This window comes from Rhinolophus sinicus, linkage group LG01, assembly GCF_036562045.2.
Source record: "Rhinolophus sinicus isolate RSC01 linkage group LG01, ASM3656204v1, whole genome shotgun sequence".
Classification (NCBI taxonomy): domain Eukaryota; kingdom Metazoa; phylum Chordata; class Mammalia; order Chiroptera; family Rhinolophidae; genus Rhinolophus; species Rhinolophus sinicus.
In genome coordinates, this window is record NC_133751.1 from 73,306,566 (window position 1) to 73,323,375 (window position 16,810).

Genomic DNA, 16,810 nt, shown 5'->3' on the forward strand with positions numbered 1-16,810 from the left:
CAGGACAAAGATAGAAATTAAAATAAGAGGCCCAAAAGATGTCAATATTTCAGGGTAGAATAATGGCGGGGCATCACCTGAAAGAAACTAGGGAGGTTTGGTTTCGGACGTAAAAGGAGTGAGTACTGCCATGAAAATAGGAGACAGCTTCAAAGATCAAGTGATCAACAGGTGCAAACGTGTCAGAAAGATCCAATTAAGTATAAACTTGGCAATTTCCTTGAATAGAAGTAACCTACTTCTCTGAACAAGGAAAAGAGGAGGAAAAGATGGGTCAGGAGTGAGAAAAGTGCACAGGGGAGTAGAGGCAATCGAAAGAGGCATTTCTAGTGGCCTCTATTTTTTCTGTGAAGGAGGGAAAAAGGTCAACAGGGGAGAGACCATAAAGGGTATCCACAGATATCTGAGAAACAGGAAAAAATGTTTATAATTCCTGCTGAGATGGTGGAAGAGGGAGCTGATGCAAGCCAAGAACAAAAGACTCAATGGATGTCGAAGGCCTGAAGAATATTAAAACCGTTTATAAAATTTGTAATGACATAAAATACGTACTCATTTATTCTATTGAGCATATATCTATTCAATACCTACTATGTGCCAGGCACCATTCCAGGTTCTAAGGAAGAAGACGAGGACAAGCGGGGCAAGACCCCTCCTCTTAGACTGAGCTCATATTCCAGTCTAGAAAGATAGACATAAGCACGGACACTGTTAAACACAGGGCAAATAGTAAGAAGTGCCCTGAAGGAAATCCTTTGACAAGGAATGAGTTGGGTGGGAGCGACACCTGAGATGATGAGGTCCCATCTGTGGGGGAGGTAGTCCTTGTGCTGAGACCTGAATATGTGGAGGAGGAGCCAGTTACCCAAGACCTGGAAAAATATGTGGCTTTCTAAAGTCACTGGCATGGTTAAGTGACTTTCTAAACAAGCGCCGGCTACTCAAGTGTAAGACCACAGAAAGGGATTTGGAGGACTGACTGACCACAGAGGCTTGGAGGGGGAGAGCATCCAGATGCCACCGAGAGGAAGGAGGACGGGATCTGCTCTGAGAATGCCGACGGCGGCGGGGCTAGGCTGGGAGCAAAGCAAGAGGCCAGAGGAGTGACAGGCTGGGTGCCAGGTGAGCACATCAAAGTTTACGAATACCCCATCTCCACTGCATCTGGACATTACCTTCAAGATCTGTTTCAATCTCCACTGTTCAGAAGTACAGACATGTTAAGAATCATCAATATTTGGAATAAAATATAGAGTAAGTAGTTAAGTAAGATTCAAGTTACACAGGCTTTTAGAAATTCATCTTTCGCGCCATACACGTTCACTGAAGTTTCTAGAATGAATGTTCAAATAAACTGAGAACTTCTATAATAAATGAAGGAATTACCTTATCAATATCCTCTTCTTCTTCTTCCTCTTCCTCCTCTTCTGAGAAATCAAGAAGTTTCTTTGCTAGCAATGGGTGCCACTGAAGACACTTCCGTTTTGGTCGTTTTCCAGCCCCTTCTCCTTCTGCTGAATGATCTTTATTTCTATTACTGCCTTTCATTACTGTGTCCTATGGAACGGAAAAAAAAGGGGAGAAACAGGAAAATCAAAGTAAATTTGATTAAAATTAGTTTATTTAGCATCCTTAGCTTTAATTGGATTATAGTTTTAATGACTAAAGTATCTACTAGCTCAGGCACTTACAGGATTCAGTAAGAATTCTAAGTACATAATCAAACATTCATTTTAGTGGGATAAAGTGAGCTAATAAAATTTGCCTTTTATGAAATCTACTTCCTTCTACTGTAACTTCAAAACTCAAAACCCAAGTAAAGTGTTAGGGATGATTACAAGTTACCATCACCTGTTCCCATTTATTCAGGTAGTGGCTTCTCAAAGTTTTGCATCTGACAAATGTGAACGATACCTCCCAGGGGAGCAGAGGTGCTCACACAGGTGGCCCTCCATTCCTTTTCCGATGGCTCCTATTTTTTTTATTACAGTAATTTAAATGACTTTTGCATTCTACACTATGATAACCTGAGCTTGGAATATTATTAAGTAAAACGAATATTTTGTAAGAATCACGTTATGGATTTAAAATAAAACTATTTCAGAAAATGACACACATTTTTCAAAAACTAGCTGTGTGCAGCCTCCAAGTACACAGTGCATGAACATTAGGTCATACTTAGCAGGGGCGTTGGGGTGTGGGGGTGTGGGTGGTAAGCAGCCTTGGTACCCATCTGTGATACACACCACATATGCACCACAATCCAGTGACAAAATTTTACTCCTTAGTGTATTCCCTCTACCCCTCAAAGGCAGATTGGCTCAAATAGCTAAGCAATAGCCAGGCTAAAAAGCCCAAAATTCTAAGTTACTCTTCAGTGACTTAAAAAAGGAAAGTTTTTCTCAGTGATAAAAACAACACATATTATAAAGGTGAAAACAGCACAAAATGAGGTTTACCCTTCATCATGCTCAGCCCCACAGCCCAGAGGTAAATTACACGTGTCCATTTCTTATATACTTTATCTCAGTTTGTTTGATTCATGTTACATTTACTCATTTGAAGTAACATTAATATACAAATTATCTAGACATACTCATGCCAAAATTCAAATAATGAAGTGAAACATCACCGACTTAAATGATTCATGCAGACAATTACAAACACAAATGCAGCTGCTAACATCACAGAGTAGTGGCCTTTTCCATCAGCGTATGGTTCTCTTGGTCCAAATGCTTGCCAAGTGGTAACAATAAACTTTTAATGCCATGTTGCTTAAAATGGGGTCCAAGAACACATAGCTTCAAGACTCATCCAGCTCTCAAGGCTTCAAAACAATATGGCACAGGAAAATTTATCCTTCTTCCCTATTTCTAGATTTGGTGTTATGCTTAAGTCTTCCTCACTTCAAATGTTTTTTTTGTTTTGCTTTTTTTTTTTTTTTTTAAATTAATGTTTCCTTCTAGAACTTGCAATGATTTCATTATTTTAAAATACTTAAATATTTGATCTGGAATTCATTCTGATAAAAGGAGGAAGGGATCTAGCTTTTTCTTTTTCTTCAAAATACCTAGCCAATTGTTCTAATACCATTTATTAAATAATCCAGGTTTCCTCCATTTGTTTGAAATGCCACTTTTATCCTATCCTAAATTACCACGCATGTGAGCGTACTTCTGAATTCTCTTCTGTATTATTAAATTCTGCCCTCTCCTTGTCTATCCTATCCAGTTTTAACATCCTTAAGGACTATATCGTTTTCTACCTTTTTTATACAAAAATATGTCAAGTCATAGTAGCCATTAGTATTTTTAAGTTGCATATGTCATGATTTTCTAAGTCAATATATCTTTATCATTCTCATTTGGTAACAACTATGTAATATTCAAAAATAAGAACGTATCACAATTTATTCAATCGTTCCACTATTAATGGACATTCAGGTTATTTCTCGTGCTGCAATAAAAAAATCCTCATTTCAATCAAATATTTGTCAAATATTAATTATGATGAAAATCCTAGTTTATTAAAAGCCATGTCTGGTCAAAAAAGGGGGGGGAGGGAGAGAAAAGAAAACCATGCTCCTGTGGTTTTTCTTAGCAAGTCAACGTCTGCTGAATATCTGAAGCAATTATATGATTTGTGTGGCTGCCTGAAGAGTACAAGAAGTTATTGAAAACTCTAAATGGAATTAGTTAGCTGGTATGCTCTTAATAAAGGAACAAAGATTTCTTGTGAGCTGATGATAGACCATTTAACAATTCCCATTCTATCTACAAATAAAACTTGGCGCAGGCAACCCAATTTCCAAAAATACCAATGCTATATAGAGAGAAGAAGAAATGGTTATTTTCGTGGCTTATTAATCACTTCAGGATGAGCTGCTTGAGTGGTAATTAAACCCATACTGGAGGCCCAATATTTTATGAGATAACATTTTTTAAAGAGTAACAGAATCAATGGGAAACTGTAAGTCAGGCAGCTGCTATCAACTGGAGAGGTGAAAGTGATTGCAGTGCCTAGAGAAAAATACAACCTTTAGCCTCAAGGATTTTGATTATGCTTTTTCATTTAGGTGTGAATGTGTTTAAGCACATCTACCTTTGTGTGTGTGTGTGTGTGTGTGTGTGTGTGTGTATACACACATATATATGTGTAATTTCAATAGACAGACAGAAAACAGAATTCGAGAATCAAATTAATGGATGGTATATGTGGCTTTTGGGCTCATAATAATCACATTAATCCCCAAATTCTTTCTCTGCAGGTGACACACTACTACAGACACTGTATGTCTCTTCTAATACTCCCCAAATTAATCTCTACTTCCCCAGAAATACACTAGAACTACTTTCTATTGCTGAGACACTTAATTTAACCTCAAGTAACAATTATTTGGGTACATCCGACCTCCACTAGGCCTTTTTCTGGATGACCCAAGACTTGAAGCAGCCTGGCTCATGAGAACATCAAGACTGGTTAGTTGTGAGGGTTGTCACAAGCAGCCACTGAACCTCTGCACTGAATTATGTCAATAATTCACTCTTTTTATACACTAGAATGGCTTGAAAATTAACCCCTATCTCTCTTACCCTCTTCAATATATTCTTCCCTGAGAGGGGAAAAAGGGGCGAGGCTGAAAATCGTGTATAACCGATGGGCAGGCCGAGGTGGCATGTGGTGTGTGAGAACCACCCAGGCTTTGGGAGAAATAAGGCTGACAATCCCTAGCACCGTGTCTAGAACACAGTACGTATGCAATAAATATTTTCAGCCTGAATGTAAGGTAAATAAATGAATAAGTGAATTGAAGATGGTACACCTGGGACGAAAGAGTCAAGAAAAGTATAACTGATCTAATGACTGTGAAATATCTCAAACTATTAACTGGATACTTTAATAATTTATAGTTTTCGTATTACTTTTTAATTCCCTATGGATCTATTTCCAAAGTGTTGAAAGAAGGCAAAGGAGCAGGGAAAATGATTCTGCTGATTATCACTCAGAAGTCCTAAGAAAGCAAGAGAGAAGAATGAATGAAAAGCCTAAGGAAACTGTGGGGAAGACAAGGGCAAAGAGGACAGGATTTTGAGACTTAACCTCATCACTCATCTTATTTCAACAACACAGAAGAGGAAAAACTGTTAACTTTTGATAGTAACAGAGGACTGACTACTCTTGTAATTTTTTGCCACTAAAACCCCCACACATTGTAAAGTGTGGCTTCTTGTTCTTAAGCAAGAACATATTAAGCAAATAATCCATACGTAATAAATGAAGCAATTGGCAAACTTCATTCAAAAGGCGTCATTCTGCCGTTCTGCACGGCTACTCTAGAACAGCTGAAGTCAGGTTATTTTAACTGTCAGTGGACTGGACTTGAGAGTATCAAATTACGCTGCTGACATTGTCTAACAATGGAGGCTGAAGGTACGGATCCAAAATCCTGAATATTCATTTACCCTATAAAAACAAACCAACTCATGGGTGCCCTTTTCTATACCAGGATGAGCACCTAGATATTCATTGTACTGAACTCAATGTAAATCAAGTTGGTGATATATTAGGAAAAACTTCATTTAACTATATTCTTCGAATGCGGCAAGCCCACCCATTCATGAAGACCTTTACCGAGCTCAAACTTGACGAGAAATTTAAAGAAGCCATATCAAAGAAGAATCAATACAAAGCAAATACCACGTTTAACCAAAGAAAAATAAATGGACCCTGCAGCCTGACAGGCCCCATTTATTCTAGAATGCTGCCTCTACCACTACCTATTTGTTGCAAAATTACTAATCTTGCTGATCTTTCCACTTGTTAAAATTCAGTAATAGCTCTACGGAAAGAACACTTTTTAGATACTACCCAGCACAGAGGCTGGCATGGAGGTTCTCACTCGATGTTAGGAGATCCCCCCTTTGCCCACAAACGTTGTAGAGGGAATATGGGTTTAACTGGCAGCATCTGACCACAAAACAGCCTAAGATGCTGCTCAGGAGAGTACAGATGTCTCCCATTTAACTGGTCTGTATGCTGCCCAGATGATATAACCTCTGGCCTCAGACACTGAAAAAGAAAGATGGGAAGTTTCCTTCTGAGTGCTACACAGTCAGAAACAGTGCCCTGGCACAGTCCAAAGTTCTGTGAATCAGATCCCGTGTTTAACATCTTTTCTTACAACTCAGGCAATCAGTACACTTCCGTCTTCAAAACACTGTGTGAATTTAACAGTGTCATAGGGGTACTTTAGAATTTTGACTGTTTTCCTAAATGTCTAATAAAATTCCCTTCAAATCATATTAATGGAAATTCAAACGAAATGAGACTGAGGCAGGTAAGGGAGGCCCATGAAATGTCACTGTGAGACAACCACACATTCTAACCACAAGTGATGCCTCCCGTGGGTCCAACTAGGACCGCAAAGCTTCACAGCTTTCATGTATCTACAGAGAAGAGGAAACATCAGCCCAAAGAAATGAAGACGAAGTGGTATCTCTAGAGCTTCTGTACAAATTGGACTGACCTACTTAAAAGCTTTCAAGAGAGGCCTGCTGCTTTCAAGACACCCCTTGCTTTCCATGTTGCAAGGAGTTCTGCTGACACAGAAGCTGGCCCAAGTCTGAAGCCTTGCTCACCCTGAAATTCTCCCATTTTTGTCAAAGTTCTTCTCTTTCTCCAAGGCCCAGGTCCCATATCTCTTCCTCTCTAAAGCGTTCTATGAAAATCTGAAGTCTAAAAGCTGTCATTTCTCGCTCTTGAGCTTTGATCATCCTTGGCCTGCTTAGGTCCAGCCCTTATCAGTGTTGTACAGTTAGTGTTATCTATTGTCGCCTAAGCAAATAGACTGAACTTCTAGAGAGGACATACCCCAGATTCTTCCTTTTGTGTCCCAGTGCTTAGTTAGCACTGGGTCAGGTACATAGCACTTGCTAAAGAAGGTAATTACAGGCTGATCATTTCATCACCTAATAGTTAATCACCTATAACAACTTCCCGGAATGATGTGTTCCTAATATTTTTAAAACACCACTAATACACTGCTAATATTTATTAAATACTATGTACTTAATATTCATTATCTCATGTAATCCTCACAAGAACCCGCTGAGGCAGGTGGAAGTAGGAAGACGTTGAGGCAAGTGGCCTAGGGTCACACAGCAGTGGATGAGGAGCGGGCACGGGAACCAGGACGCCTAACGCAAGAGCCAAACGCTCACCTAGGACAAGGAACGAATAGAAAGCCTTCTGCGGACTCTCCAGGCGTTTCCCATAGAACAGAGAGAGCTTCTGGACCAGGGAAACACCTCCAGAGAGCACTGAAGGGCTAGAACGCGAACACTCTCAGGGTTCACGAGAGAAGAACAAGTGCACATCCCTCATGACTTCAAGTGACAATTACATTAGATTAACTCGAAAACTCTTGGAAGATAAAAGCCCTACAAATGCGAATCATTATTATTTATTGTAATTCTAATGACAATTCTAAACTGTAGACAGAGGAAATGAAAAAATCTCATTCAATAATGTAATGCTCTCATTTTTAGAAGCAATTCAGCCACCTTATTCATGCAAAGTGTCTTTAAATACACTCCTTATTGAAAAGGAGTGGCTCTTCAAGTTGAAACTTTAACTCTGTCAAGATGTTATCTATATGCTCTTCTTGAATATCAGTAAGGCACCCACTATTCAAAGAAGGGCTTAGCTGTACTGGCAGCTCTGGGCCCTGTACCCTAACCTCAAGAAGGAAGGAATGTGTATTTTATGATCTCTTATATTCCCTGACACTTAGCCTTGAGAGAGCTTCACGTGGTTCTCAAAATGCAGGCTGCCTTAGGCTACAGAGAGAAACAGCTACCTTGAAAGAGATAAGGCACCCAAATGGGTGGCTTAGAGAGGAATAGCTATTTACTCAGAGAATTCAGTAACAGGCTAGGAGGTGTTCCCACCATACCCACCCACCCCCGCCCCCCCAGGTCGCAAAAGGCCAATTTTCTGTTTTCCTATAATTTTATGGAGGTGTTTATATTCTCAATCAGCAAGTCACCAAATTCCTATTCTTCAACAGGCCCAGCATTACACGTTTTGTCTCTTTTAGTTTCTAAATTAACAAAGGGTTTTTTTTCCACGCATTTATTACACGTATAGGACATAATTATCACACTGACAAGAATTTGAAGTGCAAGAATACAAGCTCATGGGAGTCTCTTCCTCATTCATTCTCAATGCAGTGGAACATACTTACTGATTAGCTGGTGAGCTACGCACTGTGGGAATTAAGTGTCCAGCCTTACCTCCCATTCAACTCTCTGCTCACCTCTGCTCTCCTGCCAGGCTGGACTCTGTTCTGTTTGTCACACCTGCCCTGTGCTACTGCTCTCCCAGGCCTGTACACTGTACCCCAAACCCCAACTCTCACTTTCTGTGCAAGCCTCTCTAAACTCCCATTTCTAAAAGCTGTCTTTATTTGCCCCAGCTCATGTTTCTTTCCTTCCTAAGCACCATTTTTGACCACCCACATTTAATGGCGGTGCCGTATTTTTGACACTTGATTGTATAACAATTATCATTTTTCTGTACAATATATGCATAATGATTTCATGTGAATTCCTCCCACAGAGACCCTTGAGAGTAATGAACATGCCAGATGCTTTCTTCTGAATCTGTCAGAGCAAATATTGCTGTGCTAGATGCTCAGAGAATACGCGAGGAAGTGAATATAGAAACAGTATTTCTCTGCTTTCTTATTATGCTTTTCTTTATGTTGTTTCGCTAGAAGGCAGAAGAGATATAAGGCTTGAAAAGAAAATATGCATGGAAGGAAAAATAAGAACCTAGGAAGGGCTGTTCAGGAGGGGAGCGGGAGAGAACAGAAACAAACTGACAAGGCAGTGTAATAAATGTAATGAAACCTAAGTCACCTCCAAACAAGAGCTGAGTCACCTCCAAACAACAGCTGTCAGTACTAGTCTAAAAACATGTTCCGGGAGCTTTATTCCCTTCTCTGGCTATTTGTCACTGACTCTCATTATTCTCTCAAATAGGATATCATAGTCCCACCTTTAGCTCACTCGCGCTCTTTTCCTTTCATAATTGGTCTGCTAATAAGCCCCAACTCTGAACTCATCCAATCATTTTTCTTCTCTAGGTCTATCCCCCAACCTGCCGGCTCGGCTGCTCCTGTGGTCTGACATCACTACAAAAAGTTTCCAATTTCAGGTTGGCCTTCAGTGCTATTCGGAAATCATTTTTACTTGTCTTATTCAGTCTCACCCAGTGCCCCAGTGCCCACTATAAATTCTCAGTTTCTCCTCAACTCCTACTGATGATGATGGGTGAGAACAACAGTAATAATTTTTATTAAAACAATTATACAGTAAATGATTACATATATATTTATATAAAACATTTCTATACATAATGCAGATAAACATATATAATATATAGTGTTTATTCCTTCCAATGTGCCAGAAGCCAGAAGCTTTATATTTATTAATTCTCTCAATTGCAAACAAGCCTAAGATGTAGGTACTATTAGCATCTCCTTTTTACAGATGAGAAAACTGGGGCACAAATAACATATAGTTTGTCGCTTTTATTAGGTTGGTGCAAAAGTAATTGCGGTTTAATTAACAAAGGTTTTTATTATATGCATTTGTCACATGGGTAGGACATAATTATCACACTGGAAGGAAAACAAGCTCATGGTGTGTCATTTATTGTCAATACAGGTGAATACGTATTTATTGATCACCTGATAACTATGCATTATGTTTATAAATGATATAAAGTCCCAGGTCACACCGTCAGCACATGTTGGCGGAGACGGTCTTGACTCAGGGGGTCTGACTTCAGAGTCTGGTTCTTGACCATTATATAATATTGTCTCCTAACAACAAATCTTACTGAACGATTGATGCATGCTAAACACCTTTACGTGAATTAATTTCTTTAATCTTTGATACGACTCTTAGAGAAAGCAACTACAATGGTCACATTTTATACATGAAGCAACTGAGAATGACAAAGCTTATGCAACATGCCCAAGGCCATTCTGTCAACATGTGAAGGAGCCAGGATTCAAACCGAGATCTTCTGCCCCCCGAGCCCAAGCTTCAGATCACTTCTCCAGACTGTCCTTCCCACCACAACCCCAGTCATTCTGAGAAAATGCCTCTGCTTCCTGGCTAACAAGGAGCTCTTCATATGTGAACTCTCTACAAGTCCCACTTTGCCTTTTCCAAACTTCTTCCATCTTCTCTCAAAGGCAAAGATTCAAGATCAGCTCCTCTCACTCCCAATCTGTGCTTTTAATCTCCCTTTCTGCTACCTTGGGCCATGAGTCCTTCAGTTTCTTTCTTTGATAAACTACTGATAAACTGTCCACCGTTCCTACTGGTTGATACCTGCTCCTTCAGTCTCCACACAATCTCAAACCTAGAGTCCTCTCTGAATCTCTCTCCTCCTTCAGGCATTCCTGTTTTATTTGTACAAAATGACCCCAGCCCTCAAGCCAGGAGGTTGCCTAACTCCAGGCCACCCGGCTCGCAGCCAAACTGGCCTGCTTGGTACTAACACTGTTCATAAGCTCTGCCACCTAACACTTCGGCCTTGGTTCCTAATCTCTGTTCTAAACCCCAGGATTCATTTCCTAGAAAGCACTCATAACTCATTCCAACCACGCCACAGGTTCTGGCTTCCCTACCTTACTATGATTCACACTTACATCTTTGATTACTAGCCTCTCAGAGAAAACACCTTGCCTGGGTCTGGCCTCTGTCTCTACCATATCCCTGGGGAGCATGCCAGGACCAGGTACTCAGGAAATGGATACTCCTTCCCATAACAGAGTGAAATACTTGGCCTCTAAAGACTCTTGTTCAAGCCTGCTTGATTGCCAGGGCCTACAGGCTAATAGCTTCTGCTTCTTGCATATATACTACACGCCAATCCTTAGAGGTATTCTGCTTTGCCTCTTGAGTTATACAAAAACAGCTCCTTACCAGAGTGCCTCTCCTGTGGAGATAAGGGAAGTATGTATTGTTTATCAAAGATTAGCAGGAACCTTGTGACAGGACTCACATCAACTAGCAAAATCTTCCTAGGACTGCCACAGGCGCCCAGATGTCTGCAGTTGTCAATCACCTCTTGCCACTCCCATTTTTTTTCTTCCCTTGAAGCCTGAACATAAAAGAAGCCTGAACCCTGTACATTCTTAAGATTGATTTGCAGATTAGGTCTCCCAAACTCTTAGTTGGCACTGTCTCTAAACCTTTCCTTACTCCAAACTGACGTTTCGACGCACCAGGCCCAGGGACATTGGACCCGTGACATCCACTTCACATAAACATCTGGAAAGCACACACATAGCTCTTCCATTTTCTCCCTATAAATTCAAATCATTGCGAGTGGCTTCTCGCCCTGATATTTAATCTCTCACCAAGTTCTGTCTCTTGTCCCTTCTACCTCCAACACACGGTCCACTCCTCTCCATTCCCATCGCACTGGGTCAGCTAGCTGTCTGATCTTCTTACCTATAGCTGCGCTGACTTCATTTCTCCACACTGAAAATATCTGCTCATGCCCTTCTCCTGCATGAATCTCTGTCTCTCAATGTACTCAGGAAAAAGTCCAAACTTCTTCCTTCATGTAACACACGACTCTTCCCGACTTGGTCTCTGTTTACTTTTACCGCTCGTAATTCTTTGCTCCATTCTCATTCTTAAAGCTCTACCCACACTGAGCCACATGTCATCATTTGGAACTTGCCAAGGACTCTGACCTCATAGCATCTGCACTGCTTTCTGTCACCTCACAGTGGAACTCTGACCCCTGCTTCCGGGCTTAGCTTGGCCCTCACCTCAACCTTAAGCCACAATGAAATGGCCTGTTTCCTTCTTTCTATCCCACTTGACTGTTAACGGAGAACAAGGGCTGTGGCACGTTCACCATGGTATCTCCAGCGCATGACAGACCCAGGCACACTGTGGGCAAATACTTGTTCAGTGAATGAGCTCCGGGTCTATTTCCTAAAGTCTACTCTTATTACCTTTATTCCTTCTCCTCATTTGCCGCTGCTTCTTTCCTAGTCCATCCCCCTGCGTTTCCTTTCTCCTCTGCTCTGGGACCCTCCATCCATCTCAGAAATTCCTAGCACCCACTCAAACTAAAACCAGAACAGCTGGCAATTTTACTTGTTTGGAAATAGTTTCTACACAGCAGTTGTCAAAACGACCCAACAAATAATTGTGACCTCACATGAGAAATAATTATCTATTTCCTTTCCTCCAGTACCATCACTAACACTGATTATTTAATCTTCTGTGTACCAATGTACATACAGCCATTTAAATTTTAAGAGTGATCACACACATTTTTAACAGTAAATCTACTAAACTTTACCTAAAATCGTCAAAGTTTAAAAGAATCATTTTTTCATTTATATGATTTAGGTTATTGTCTAAAAATAATAAAAGGGTCTGGAGGTCTTCCATCATCCTGATCTCTAATTATAACTTTTAAAAAAGTGCTAGAAACAATAGTTCAGTTAAGAATCAACAATCTATGATATCTCCTGTTGGAATCTCTTTTTCCTAAGCTGCTGTTCTTTAATCTAAAAAGATGAGAAATAAATTTAAGTTAGTTAAATTTAGTTCATTTAAAGCAAAATTTCTCAGTCTTAATGGCTGCCAAACAGAAATCTTTATTTTTCCCCAAAGAATCAATATTTCTTATTTTAGTAGTTATAGTATTTATTGAAGTAGCTTATCCTAGCTTTTGCAATGCCCACTGTTTTACACTCTGGAACACTAGAATTGAGTTAACTCATCATTTACTAGATTACATATTACATGACTGTAGGATGCTGCTTATTTTAATATTCCCAAATGCTCAGAATACTGTAACACGTATTTTAATAAATAGTGCTTGAAAATGCAAGAATTTAATGATTTTTATATCATACTGCACATTTGCCAACGAAATTAATTAGAATGCATAGGGAGCTATGATACATTAATATTTTCTATTTAACTAGAGTTAAGCAGAAAATCATTTGTTTAATACTTCCTTCACACTTGGTGAAATATTTTTAATATATTTGTGTTTTCTGATTTACTAGACATGATACCAAAGGGCTGATGTGCTGATCCAGCGTCAGAACAGTGTGCCCTTCAGATCATCAACCCTTCCTCGCATTTTCCATTCAAATGTTTCATTCCTTTCAGGTATTTGGGCTGAACGTGCTCTAACCACAGTGCCAAGTACTGAAAGCTTGTTTTTATTTAATAAATGTATTACATTTATGGCATTTGTTTTAAAAAGTTCTTCACTTTATAGAATTAACCAAAAAATAAGTTCCTATTTGTGTATTAGTATTTCCGTGGCATTTTTTTTTTCCTTTTTAAAAACTGCCAAAGGGAAAATATAAATAGCTAGATGTTTTCTTGACCCTACTTCATTCCTCCTTTCTTGTTTTTCTCTCAATACACAGTATGACAATGGGCATTACCCACAAGATACATGTTCACGGAGGCATCTTGGAGTATTTTGCTTACAGCCTAATTTACATACATCTGCTCCCTCTGCTGGCCAAATTTTTATCTTCTCGCATCCTATTTCAATACAAAGGAAAAGGTAATACTTTACAGTATAAAGAGCACAAACATCCCTCTATAAAGAACTATAAACTTGGAAAACTTACTTAAATAGCTCTTCTATATCATTCAGGCCATGGCATGAATTGAATTAGTGAGAAGCAATCATCCAAGTACAGTGCACTGACTTAAACCCAGGAGTTAAATTTCGTTAGCCTTTTTCCCCTAAGCCACGATTCTTTACTAGGACCATTTCTCATTCATTCAATTCCTCTCTACCTGGAATCTCTCCAGTCTTTTGCAGAGTATTATAGCCAAGTCTTTCCACACTTACACAATGTCACTACGTGGAGGAGGCAAGAGGGAGGGATGCTCTCACTTACATGGATAGTCCTTCCTCACAGCTACCAGACTTAAGGGGCAAAAATTATATAATCAACAGCAGGGGCTTGAGTGCTACCCATATGCCCACTCTCTTTTTTCTTTCACTTTCTTTTTCAAAGATGGAAGTTATTTTGATGAATAAGGAATTGTTTTACTTTTTATAATAAAGCACTTTATAACAGGGAACGAGTACATTTCATCAGTAAATTCTAAACATATTTTCTAATAAGAAAAATCAGTGCTGCTATTTAAACCTCCTGGACTACCCTTAATTGTTACTTCTCAATTAGGTACCATTTTGTAACTTACAAAGCCTTTATGAATACATTAATGTATTCAATACTGCACAATCCTTGAAGTGAGTGTACTTTGCCCATTTCACAGCTAAATGAGAGGAACCTCAGAGACATTTACAGAATCTTTCCAACACCAGGAAGGGACAAACCAGGGACACAGCCTGAAGACTGAGCATCAATCTCAAAACACGGGTACTTTCTTCTACTTATCACTGACTTCAGCTTTTAATCAATACGTTTATTTCGGAAGGGAAAGTAATTCCATTTTACAAGCCTTTTTAGCATTTAGCCTCTCAGTATTTACTTTAGCCAGAGGGCTGGCAAATTTCCATTTCCATTTCAGATGAGTCCTTCCTATGCATTTAGCCATACTAAATACACTGGGGGAGTGAGGGAATGGGGCACAAAAAAGCATATGCACGTGTGACTCAGCACACTTCCCTTCCTTTCGCACTTGTAAATGTTGATGTCGCAGCTCCCAACGTGCTCTCAGAAGTCATGGTTACTGACAGCCCATGAGCGCTCTGTCTTTCAAAACAAATATGCTTTATTGATGGAGAGCACACGCATCTCCGTCTAATTATTCTGAGAGGCAGGGTGGAACAAACATGATTTCTCAACTCAGCATTCTGCATTGAACACAATCAGGCAGGGTACAATTTAACAGTTATCATGAAAGCTTGTCACTTCCCTAAGCAACACAACATGGAAGGGAAGAACACTTCACAAATCTGCCATATAACGCCAGAGCAGCACGCCATTTCTAATGCTTGTTGCAAATATTTTTAAGTACGAGCGAAAATTCAGAACATATTTAATTCAAAAGAAAAAAGAAAAAAAAAGATCCACACATATGCGCAAGTATTTACTGGATTTTAAAATCTGTAATAACATAATGCTTGAGAGTAAAAGTAAGGTTGGGTGAGAATTTGAGAAAGAACCAACTGGTGTGAAAAAAGTATGCTTGAGCAGACTGATTTTAAGAAACAATAAATAAAACCTGTTGTTGTCTGATGCACATCAGAAATCACAATCTAACAGCAAATGTCAGACACAGTATTTATATCCCATTATGGCATTTCTCAAACTGGAAGGTAAGGCTCACTGAGTGAAAGAACTCGGCTTGCTGAGTTCCCTCGGCCGGCTGGATTTGCTGACTACCAAATCTCTACTTGAGAAGTAGACAAATTCCTCCTTCAGCTCTTACATAGCTCCTCCACAGAGACCTCCTGATCCCAAATCAACCTTTTGAAGACCGATTAATGGACCAGCATTAAGAGATGACACATATAAACGATGAGCTGTACCAATAGAAGGCCTGTTTGTGAAATAAGATCTATATAATAGTGAAATAATTTGGGAACCAGACAGCATGTAATAGAGTGCAACAAATGTGGTCCAAACCATTGGGGATTACAATAGCTAGTATGTAATAAGAAGACATCCCTGGTACACGGATACTTGAATTACAAAAGCCACTGGAGAATTCAGATAATTCTCTTTATTCACTTTGACAGCCCCAATTTGTCCCACTGTTAACCCCTTAACTAATGGCTAAACTGATCACTGAGGACACAGCTAGGCTAGGGGTGAACTCCAGATTCCAGGAGCTTCCTGTCACTGCAAACTTTGTGATCACTGCAAACTTGACCAAGTCTGACCTGGCTTCTCTTACAGGGCATCCATACAAATATCCCTTGAACCAACCCTGTAAAGAACTATTCAGATCCTTGCTGTGTTATTTAAGACTGGGGGTAGGGTCTGCAACTTTCCACACGATGAGGTAGCTTGAAAAAAGTCAGGTGGCTGGCCATTCCTGAAATCTCAGGCTTCACTTGAGAACACTGGCTGGAACTTCAAGGTAAAGTAATGCTTAGGGAGAAGAGAGCTGGAATTCTGCTGGCAAATAGAGACTGGTCAAACACGACCTGAGACAGGTATAAAATCTAGCAACATTTCTGTGCTTCTCATACTACTTTTCCTCTTGCTGGTAGAACTCTTGCATAGTGAGAAGCAGGGAACTCTGGGGACCAATAACAGTACCAAACTGAGAGTACATATTCCAAGCATCTAGTTCTGGCTTTCACCTCAGAAAAAGAGAAAGATCCAATACCAAACCTGTTCAAGAACAAATTAGCAACTGATAAAATAGAAAAACTGTGGAAGGTCTTTGAGCATCAGAGATTGGTGTAGATGACCTTGAAGGCCCATTATCATCATTCTCTGCTATGATTTTATCTCATTATCTCCAGATGGGACCAGGCTGTACTGCAGATTCCACCCTCTCCTATACACAGATTTCCATTCTCCTCTCTCACCTCCTACCGGGAAGATAAAGACACAATAAATCAGCTTCCACAGCCCCTCACACAGACTTTATACTGCCAATAATTTTTTTCTTACCTGTATAGGTGGATCTTTAAAAAATTCTAACAGCTGCCTTATATATTTTTTCCACACTGTTTTTCTCAGTTTATGCCAATCCCCTTCCACTATTAACTAACAATGGATTCTAAAATTTATAAATTGGATACA

General features: G+C 39.7%; 1 protein-coding gene across 31 annotated transcripts in view; it reads right to left on the reverse strand.

Moving 5' to 3' along the window:
- BBX (BBX high mobility group box domain containing) overlaps positions 1–16,810 on the reverse strand; it is a 245,408-nt gene that overhangs the window by 86,020 nt on the left and 142,578 nt on the right. For all 31 annotated transcript variants that reach the window (XM_074332334.1, XM_074332388.1, XM_074332428.1 and 28 more), the window contains one exon: positions 1,387–1,557. In XM_074332334.1, the coding sequence (XP_074188435.1) occupies positions 1,387–1,548 (162 nt within the window). In that variant the 5' untranslated portion in view covers positions 1,549–1,557. The remainder of the gene's footprint in view (positions 1–1,386; positions 1,558–16,810) is intronic.